This window comes from Palaemon carinicauda, chromosome 16, assembly GCF_036898095.1.
Source record: "Palaemon carinicauda isolate YSFRI2023 chromosome 16, ASM3689809v2, whole genome shotgun sequence".
Classification (NCBI taxonomy): domain Eukaryota; kingdom Metazoa; phylum Arthropoda; class Malacostraca; order Decapoda; family Palaemonidae; genus Palaemon; species Palaemon carinicauda.
Window position 1 is genome coordinate 124648964 of NC_090740.1, and position 11303 is coordinate 124660266.

Genomic DNA, 11303 nt, shown 5'->3' on the forward strand with positions numbered 1-11303 from the left:
CGTACTTTCAGATAATTAGAAACTCCTCATGTAAGCTACGTACTTTCAGATAATTAGAAACTCCTCATGTAAGCTACGTACTTTCAGATAATTAGAAACTCCTCATGTAAGCTACGTACTTTCAGATAATTAGAAACTCCTCATGTAAGCTACGTACTTTCAGATAATTAGAAACTCCTCATGTAAGCTACGTACTTTCAGATAATTAGAAACTCCTCATGTAAGCTACGTACTTTCAGATAATTAGAAACTCCTCATGTAAGCTACGTACTTTCAGATAATTAGAAACTCCTCATGTAAGCTACGTACTTTCAGATAATTAGAAACTCCTCATGTAAGCTACGTACTTTCAGATAATTAGAAACTCCTCATGTAAGCTACGTACTTTCAGATAATTAGAAACTCCTCATGTAAGCTACGTACTTTCAGATAATTAGAAACTCCTCATGTAAGCTACGTACTTTCAGATAATTAGAAACTCCTCATGTAAGCTACGTACTTTCAGATAATTAGAAACTCCTCATGTAAGCTACGTACTTTCAGATAATTAGAAACTCCTCATGTAAGCTACGTACTTTCAGATAATTAGAAACTCCTCATGTAAGCTACGTACTTTCAGATAATTAGAAACTCCTCATGTAAGCTACGTACTTTCAGATAATTAGAAACTCCTCATGTAAGCTACGTACTTTCAGATAATTAGAAACTCCTCATGTAAGCTACGTACTTTCAGATAATTAGAAACTCCTCATGTAAGCTACGTACTTTCAGATAATTAGAAACTCCTCATGTAAGCTACGTACTTTCAGATAATTAGAAACTCCTCATGTAAGCTACGTACTTTCAGATAATTAGAAACTCCTCATGTAAGCTACGTACTTTCAGATAATTAGAAACTCCTCATGTAAGCTACGTACTTTCAGATAATTAGAAACTCCTCATGTAAGCTACGTACTTTCAGATAATTAGAAACTCCTCATGTAAGCTACGTACTTTCAGATAATTAGAAACTCCTCATGTAAGCTACGTACTTTCAGATAATTAGAAACTCCTCATGTAAGCTACGTACTTTCAGATAATTAGAAACTCCTCATGTAAGCTACGTATTTTCAGATAATTAGAAACTCCTCATGTAAGCTACGTATTTTCAGATAATTAGAAACTCCTTATGTAAGCTACGTACTTTCAGATAATAAGAAACTCCTCATGTAAGCTACGTACTTTCAGATAATAAGAAACTCCTCATGTAAGCTATGTACTTTCAGATAATTAGAAACTCCTTATGTAAGCTATGTACTTTCAGATAATTAGAAACTCCTCCTGTAAGCCACGTACTTTCAGATAATTAGAAACTCCTCCTGTAAGCTACGTACTTTCAGATTATTAGAAACTCCCCCAAATGATGGTATCTCACCTATGATGGTGATCATCCAGACCATAATATAGGAATACATAGCGATCCATATCATGCTGAGGATAAAGGTGAGGAGGAACCACCTTCTAAACCGCTCTGTGCGACAATCTGGGGTCGTGAAGTGATGGAATGCCACAAGGGGCAAGGTTATGGCCCAGTTGATCCGCTCGCATACTCCAACTGGCACCGTCCAGGGAGATTCGTTTTCATCCTGTTTAGACGGGAAAATGGGTTAGTGTGTCGTGTCTAATGTGGGATTTTTGGGGGGGAAATTGTCATAAAGGTTAGCTGGATTATGCCTATGAAAATTCTGAAGAGGGAAAATTTTGAAATTGGAAGGTTCTGAAAATGGAAAATTCTGAAAGGATAAAGTTCTGAAAGGGTGAAAATTTTTAAAGGGGAAAGTTCTGAAAGCGGAAAATTCTGAAAGAGTAAAATTTTGAAATGAGAAAATTCTGTTAAAGGAAAATTCTGAAAAGGAAAAATTCCTAAAGGGAAAAATTCTGAAAGGGAAACATTTTGAAAGGGGGAAATTCTGAAAGGGAAAAAATTTGAAAGGGGAAAATTCTGAAAGGGAAAACATTGAAAGGGAAAGATTGAAAGGGGAAAACTTTGAAAGGGAAAAATTTTGAAAAGGAAAAATTTTGAAAGGGGAAAATTCTTTTGAACACAATTTAATTACGTAAAATACTTATAAATAAGAGACTATCTCTGGATGACTGGAACCGGAAGGTTATGTTAGGTGATGCAATTTTATGTCCAAAATATCCCAAAATATTATGATAGAAGTGGTAAAAACTCTTCAACTAATAGACTAATACTAAAAACCTTAAAATGTCTAAATGATTTGAAACTTAGTAATCAAATCACAGCATAAACGCCAGTCATTAGAAGCAAAGAATTAAAGAACGACTTTGGCCTAAGATAGCTAGAGTTTCCTTGACGCAAAAGTCATGCAAACTATCCTCTTGCAAGTCATTGAAAGCAAGGAATTAAAGAATGACTTTGGCATAAGATAGCTAGTTTCTTTGACGCAAAAGTCATGCAAACTATCCTCTTGCAAGTCATTAAAAGCAAGGAATTAAAGAACGACTTTGGCATAAGATAGCTAGAGTTTTCTTCACGTAAGTCATGCAAACTATCAGCTTGCAAGTCACTAAAAACAAGGAATTTAAGAATGACTTTGGCATAAGTTGGCTAGAGTTTCCTTGACGTAAAGGTCATGCAAACTATCCTCTTGCAAGTCATTAAAAGCAAGGAATTAAAGAACGACTTTGGCATAAGATAGCTAGAGTTTTCTTGACGTAAGTCATGCAAACTATCAGCTTGCAAGTCACTAAAAACAAGGAATTTAAGAATGACTTTGGCATAAGATAGCTAGAGTTTTCTTGACGTAAGTCATGCAAACTATCAGCTTGCAAGTCACTAAAAACAAGGAATTTAAGAATGACTTTGGCATAAGTTGGCTAGAGTTTCCTTGACGTAAAGGTCATACAAACTATCCTCTTATGTTTTGTCATAAAATAAGAGGTCAATTAAAAGCAGCCTTACCTTCATTTCCGGTACCATTGATCTCGTAGTGGCAGCTTCCACTTCTACAGATTCTGGAGGCTTGGCGATACCATCTCCACCTTTAACAGGAAGGAATTTGTTAGAAGATTGTGGCAGAATATAAAAAAGATCGATCTCTGCATTTAAAAAATATATTTATTCTTAAATTTCCTCTGAGGAAATTGCATCTTAACATATATTGTCGATAGTTACTTGAAAAAATACAGCTTTTGATATGATTCTAAATTTCTATTACTTTGGGGGATTAATTCGTTTTTTTTTTTTATTATATATCTACCATCTATATTTCTATCCAATACATTTAATAGATTTGAAAAAGTTCAACGCCGTGAAATTTAACTAGTTGCACCTCTCTTTTCTTTGTAAGCTGTAGCGTTTCAAATTTCCTATATATCATAAAAAAATTTAAAAAAAGCAAAAATTACTTCTCAACATTGCTCAAGTATGTAGGTCTATCTATCCACTTTGCTAGGTAAATTTGTAATAAATTTCTATCATATAGTTGTGTTTGGTAGCTGGAGGATTAGTGTATTCCAAAGGATGATTCAATATGTCTCGGGTGTTTTGTTTATCATCAGGTGGTCTTTGAAAAAGATGTCATACAAGATTGAAAAAAAAAAATATTCATAAAATAACTACTAATTAAAGGACATTAATTACAAATTTGATATGCTTTTAAATGACAATTTTATGACGCATTAATTCGTACAAACTAAATAAAAGAAAAGAGAGAAATGCCAGAAATAAAATGAAACTTACAACTTCGGATGCTTATATATAAGTTAGCTTTTAGTGATGTAAATTTAAAATTTGATGGAGCTTGTGCTATGAGTTTCTCTCAGTGAGTATTGTAATTTTTTTTACTACATTTTTGCTTCTATATCAGTGAGAAAAAAAGTTAGCTTATTATATTGCAAAAATTTGGCTTACCTGTTGCAATTCTTTTACTGACGCTCTGCAATCCTTATATTACACTTGTCTCACTGTAGATAAATCTAATGCAATTGCATATTCAGTCTACAGGGACAAGGTTACCACACTGAATGGAATTACCAAATCAGTTATTTACTGTGGTAACTTGGCAAAAGAGAAAAAAAACAACAGGTTTACACCCATTCTACTCTACTCCTTTTCAGATGCATGAGCAGACAAAAAGGAATAATGCTATCAATTATTTGCTGGAGAATACATGCAAAACATTAGGTCTTCCAATAATTTAATGGTTAGATGAAAAAAAGATATTCTGGCTAGAGAAACTCATACAATAATAAGAGCCCTCCATTAACTATCATTTATTTAAATATTTATCAGAGATCAGAGATCGGCGAATAATACTATCAGTGATTTCCATAACTATATTTTTGGGGGGTATCTGAGAAAATGTAAACTTAATCTTAGGAGATATTATAGATTGTAAATTACTCTATTAATTAAAACCTAAATAACATTAAAGACACTGGAGATTAGCTGAAAATTGTACCCATATACATATATATATATATATATATATATATATATATATATATATACATATATATATATATATATATATATATATATATATATATATATATAAATATATAGAAGAGGAAATATGCTTCAAAAACTTCATGCATGTAAAGACCATTAGTAAAAATAAATCAAATGAATAACTTAATTCAACCACGATTAATATTGAATTCAGTAATGTGTTACACTCAAAATATTAGGTTTTAATAAAGTAACCGACAAGCGATCTTTAAAACGATTTTTCGACAAACCACTCACATTATAATAGACAATCTTTAAACAACAAGAGCAGGATGCCAGAAAACTTCAAATCAATCAATCAATCAATGTTTAAGGATAAAGTGCTATATATTCAAACAATATCCACTAAGGTCTTTAATATTCGTGTTAAGGTGAAATTCTCCATAGCTTTAATACTGGACAGGACAAGAGATGAAGGATTTCCATTAGGGGTAATTGTTTATAACACCACGCTCTCCATTTACTCTAAGATAGTGCAATCCTGTAGTTCTCATCTTTTTGCACTGTAATTAGGTGGTTATTTAAATTCTGGGAAAGCAATGAATAGCAAGATATGTTGAGGAAGGGGGAAGGGGTTATAAAAAGAAAATAGCTCGGTTTCCTCACCAAACGTACGCTGGCATCACGAACTTCTGTTTATGTACGCTGGCATCACGAATTCTGTTTGCTTGACTATGTTGACATGTCAGTTCCAAGTCGTTTAGTGAGGAAACCGAGCTATTTTCTTTTTATAACCCCTTCCCCCTTCCTCAACATATCTTGCTAATTATTGCTTTCCCAGAATTTAAATAACCACCTAATTACTGTGCAAAAAGATGAGAACTGCAGGATTGCATTATCTTGGAGTAAATGGAGAGTGTGGTGTTGTAAACAATTACCCCATTAGGATTTGCAATATGAAATAAGTGGGGTTTACACGGTCAAACGGTTCCTCAAACCCGGTTATCGAACCTGCTTGTCAAACGGTTCGAAGAGGTGGAGTCAGCCACAAATGCATAAGGTTTGTGGATAATGAAGCCCCGACCACAAAAGCCTAACGAGAACAGACTTTCTTCAAACCGTTCGACGAACGTGTTCGACAACCAAATACCCCGTTCACACGTTCGAACATCACTTCAAACACTTGTCTGTCGAACAGCGTTTGAAGAACCGTTCGACAGTGTAATCCACCCCCCCCCATACTGTACATTAGACACGTACACAGTATAGGCCTATACACATATGCATATGATAATCTTTCGCATATAATTTATTTACTTGGTCCCCAGAAACTTTAAGACCATCATTCTTAGTCTTCAGAAACCTTAAGACCATCATACCTAGTCTTGGTTTCTAGAATCTTTAAAACCATCCTTCCTTGTCTTGGTCTCCAGAAACTTTAAGACCATCATTCCTTGTCTTGGTCTCCAGAAACTTTAAGACCATCGTTCCTTGTCTTGGTCTCTATAAACTTTAAGACCATCATTCCTTGTCTTGGTCTCTAGAAACATTAAGAACATCATTTCATGTCTTAGTCTCCAGTGACTTTAAGATCATCATTCCTTGTCTTGGTCTGTAGAAACTTAAAGACCATCTTTCCTTGTCTTGGTCTCCAGAAACTTTAAGACCACCATTCCTGGCTTCGGTTTCCAGAAACTTTAAGACCATCATTCCTGTCTCGTTCTCCAGAAACTTCAAGATCACCATTCCTGGTGTGAACAAAATATCGAACTGAAGAAATGCTGAGCACTTTCTCCAGATGTTAGTGGATGAGATATCAAGGGGAGACCCAGGCCAGTTTATGCTGTAACCTTTGGTTGATCAAAACATTCAAATGTCATAGTCGTATCCCTTTGTTATGATTAAGGGCTTCACATTTTGTTGGAAGTTCAGTGACCTAATGTTTTATAGGAGGAAACTCTATTTTTCATTTGATGTATTCACAGAGATGATTTGTCATTGTTGGCGAAGGAAGAATGATGATGGAAGGAATTCCATTACGACTGAGTTAGGAAAACAATTGTTTGCGTAGATGTATGAATTATATTCATAAGTTATCCTCTCCCTTTTTTTTTTTTTTGGAGGAATAGGAATTGAATATAAGAGTAAATTTAATTTTTCCTCGATTTTAAGGTCGATTAGTGTTATTGGGCTAAATTCTAAATGCTCTTGTAGATGTGTAGATTGAGTTAAATATTTCCCTTTTCCAAGTTATATTGAGTATCGAATAAAAATTCCATTATTCCATTATTCACCAACAATGAGTAGAGTAATTTTTACCTGACTTAGGAGCTAAGATTAGGTATTTCTGGTTTATTTATGCATTCCCGTTTTGTTTTTAATGTTCCTTTCACATTATGAATGAGCAATATTAGAATATATTGTACTTCTTGTGCTGTGTTTTTGAGGTACCCCGGGCATTTCGAGAGGGGGCACATGAAATGACCCGGGCACCATCATCGTTATGCCAAGAAATATTTACGTACAAACTATGTTCTCATACTATCTTATTTTCCTAAAGCATTCCCCATGCCATTCTTCAAGCACCCAAGTACTAAGGCATCAAGGAAAGGACGACGACATTATATCTTAACAGTTTAAAGGACGAAGGGACAGTGACAACCCCCTAGCTAGCAGGGCAATGTCCATGAGACTGCCCATATATACATATGATCAGTGCCGAAGGCCCCTCTCCACCCAAGGTAAGACCAGGGAGATCAAGGTAATGGCTGCTGATGACTCAACACGTAAACCTACAGGCTCCCCCAAAACCACCCATCCTTAGCTCACAATGATGATGAGGTTGCAAACACTACAAGAAGCCTTCGAGCTTGAGCGTAACTCGAACCCCAGTCTGGCGGATAGCCAGGCAGGAACGCTTCCAATAGGCCACTAAAACCATTATCAATTAAGGGTTACACATTTATACAAAGAGTTTCATTCATGAAATCGCCTATCTATAAAAGAACAAAGTCATAAGCAAACTATAAAAAGTCTTATGTCAGCCTGTTCAACATAAAAACATTTGCTGCAAGTTTGCACAAAGCCTCTTTGATATGGAATAGAATGGAAAACAGGGACGTAGGTAAGGGGGAACGGTGGGCAGGGGAGTTGAGAATGCTCGGGGGACTCCAAAAGAGGGGGGTCCAAGGGGGGGGGGGGGGGGGGGCTCCAAGAGAGAGGGCCTACAAAACAGGGTCAGAAGATAAGTATGTACGGAGGGTCCTCAACTTACAACCATTCGACTTCCAAACAGTCGGAGATACGGACACAAATCAACGAAAATCATAAACCTCAGATAATGTATCAAAAGTTCATTATGTAATACTGTAATAAACAATATTATATAATTTAATACAGTAAGCAAGACAACATTTACACTTTGAAACTGGATTAGATGACTTTTGAAGCTGAAAATCGTAGGCATACTGTATTAGTTAGCTGTGGCCTGATTGGTAACGTCTCTGCCTGGTGTTTGCCAGTCGGGGGTTCGAGTCCCGCTCAGTCTCGTTAGTGCCATTCGTGTCTGCAACCTTACCATCCTTGTGAGCTAAGGTTGGGGGGTTTGGGGGAGCCTATAGGTCTATCTGCTGAGTCATCAGCAGCCAGTGCCTGGCCCTCCCTGGTCCTAGCTTGGGTGGAGAGGAGGCTTGGGCGCTGATCATTTGATAAATGGTCAGTCTCTAGGGCATTGTCCTGATTGCTAGGACAATGTCACTGTCCCTTGCCTCTGCCATTCATGAGCGACCTTTAAACCTACTCGAATGCAAGATTTAACACAATTCGACTTACGAACAGTTTTTAACCTATCAATGCGTAAGTTGAGGACTCCCAGTATACATTTAAAATTGCCACCAACTCACCCGGGTCAGGGGGAAGGGGTGTCTTTAACTACGCCCCAGATGAAAATTGACAGTCCAGTGAAATAATATAAAAAAATATAGTTTAAGATGTTCATGTTTACTAACTTATCGACATTACGACGTCACCGTGACCTTTATAATTGCTCACAATAGTAATCCCTTGGGTTCAAACCCTTAAGGTACATTGCGGTATCTTCAAGCCAAATCGATTAAATAACTAATGAAAAATTTATATTATACCAATAAAAAAAAACTGACAGTAATAATAATAATGGCAATATTGATAGAAAATTAGACAATAAACCTCGCCATGGTGTTGGTAAAGTTTAATAAGGATAACGGTGATCATAATTTAATAATAATCAAAAAAAAAAGAAAAAAAAAGAAAGCAAAAGAAAGAAAGAAAAAAAAAGCTAGCATACATTACAAACTTCCAGAAGCGTTTGTATAGATGGCCTTGAAAATTTGCATTATTTTGCCAACTGGAAGTTAGAAATTCATACAAATATTAATCGGATACAGTTACAAAATTATGTGGAAAGTATCTTTGATCTAGAAAATAACTTCTAAATTCCTTTGTGGAGGTTATACTACTACTACTACTACTACTACTACTACTACTACTACTACTACTACCACCACTACTACTACTACTACTACTACTACTACTACAACTACCACCACCACCACCACTGCTACTACCACTACTACTACTACTACTACTACTACTACTACTTATAATAAGATCATGTAAGAACTGTTTTTTTATTCACTGTAAAATGCATAAGGAAAGATCATCACAGATGGTTTTCAGATAGTGATTTTTAAGGAAGAATTATAATCTAATATGATTAAAAAATGACTGCGGTATTAGTTGCATATGTGTTAAGTTTGCCTGCATATTATACTATTGATTAAGGTTATGGTGTACTGTACGCCGTCACTTAACTGTGTGACTATCTAATTACAAAACTGTATAACCTATGCAGTTATATATATACACACTCATATATATATATATATATATATATATATATATATATATATATATATATATAATGTACATTATATAGTAGTAATTCCTGCAAGAATGAATTTCAGTGTTTGGTAATTTCATTGTATGATTAAATATATATAAATAAATATATCTATATATATATATATATATATATATATATATATATATATATATATATATATACACACACACATATATATACATATATGTGTGTGTACATAAATTATATATATATAATATATATATTATATATACATATATATATATATATATAAATATATATATATATATATATATATATATATATATACATATATATATATATTTGTTTGTGTGACGGGCAAAGAGGAAGCATAAACTCAAGCCTAAGCTATCATAAGCATCATTACCTCCTTACCAATACTTCCGTAACTTCTCAGTAGCGGCAAATCATCTGTAAAACACAAATAACAGAAAAGTAACTCAAAACTTAACACGCATGACTACAAATATGTTATTGTTCAAATAATAATAATAATAATAATAATAATAATAAAGATAGTTTGGGGTAAATGTATAACTGTTGATTATAAAATATGAAAGTGATTGATTCCCTAGTTTTTTGTTGTTGTTTGTTTACAAATAAAAAGTATTACTGGCTTCCTTAATAAAATATAAAAAACTGATTCTGGTATCTAATGATAAAATTATAACTGGTGTCATAAACAAGATTGATTTTGTTATCTAAAGATAATATTATACCTAGTTTCTTAAACAAAATTGTTCTGTTATCTAAAAATAAAATTACAACTGGTTTCAAAAACAAAATTGTTTCTGTTATCGAAAGATAAAATTATAACTGACTTCATAAACAAAATTGTTTTATCTAAAGATAAAATTATAACTGGTTTTTATAAACAAAATTGTTTCTGTTATCTGAAGGTAAAATTATAACTGGCTTCATAAACAGAATTGGTTTTGTTATCTAAAGATAAAATTATAACTGGTTTCTTAAACAAAATTATTTCTGTTATCTAAAGATGAAATTATAACTGGTTTCATAAACAAAATTTTTTCTGTTATCTAAAGATAAAATTTTAACTGGCTTCATAAACAAAATTATTTCTGTTATCTGAAGTAAAATTATAACTGGCTTCATAAACAAAATTGATTTTGTTATCTAAAGATAAAATTATACCTAGTTTCTTAAAAAAAATTGTTCTGTTATCTAAAAAATAAAATTACAACTGGTTTCAAAAACAAAATTGTTTCTGTTATCTAAATATAAAATTATAACTGACTTCATAAACAAAATTGTTTTATGATCTGAAGGTAAAATTATAACTGGCTTCATAAACAAAATTGTTTCTGTTATCTAAAGATAAAATTATAACTGGCTTCATAAACAAAGTTGTTTCTGTTATCTAAAGATAAAATTATAACTGGCTTCATAAACAAAATTGTTTCTGTTATCTAAAGATAAAATTATAACTGGTTTCATAAACAAAATTGTTTCTGTTATCTAAAGATAAAATTATAACTGGCTTCATAAACAAAGTTGTTTCTGTTATCTAAAGATAAAATTATAACTGGCTTCATAAACAAAATTATTTCTGTTATCTGAAGTAAAATAATTATAACTGGCTTCATAAACAAAATTGATTTTGTTACCTAAAGATAAAATTATATCTGGCTTCATAAACAAAATTGTTTCTGTTATCTAAAGATAAAATTATAATTGGCTTCATAAACAAAATAGTTTCTGTTATCTAAAGATAAAATTATAACTGGCTTCATAAACTAAATTGTTTCTGTAATCCTAAAGATAAAATCATAAATGGTGTCATAAACAAAATTGATTTTGTTATCTAAAGATAACATTATAACTGGCTTCATAAACAAAATTGTTTCTGTTAACTAAAGATAAAATGATAACTGGCTTCATAAA

At 33.0% G+C, this 11303-nt stretch overlaps 1 protein-coding gene across 3 annotated transcripts in view; it reads right to left on the minus strand.

Annotated features, from left to right (window-relative positions):
* LOC137655133 (probable sodium/potassium/calcium exchanger CG1090) overlaps positions 1-11303 on the minus strand; it is a 285489-nt gene that overhangs the window by 22135 nt on the left and 252051 nt on the right. For 2 of the 3 annotated variants that reach the window (XM_068389008.1, XM_068389009.1), the window contains exons 7-9: positions 9774-9809; positions 2966-3045; positions 1415-1625 (exon numbers count right to left, since the gene is read on the minus strand). In XM_068389008.1, coding sequence (XP_068245109.1) covers positions 1415-1625; positions 2966-3045; positions 9774-9809 — 327 coding nt within the window. The remainder of the gene's footprint in view (positions 1-1414; positions 1626-2965; positions 3046-9773; positions 9810-11303) is intronic. The other variant, XM_068389010.1, reaches the window with a different exon arrangement.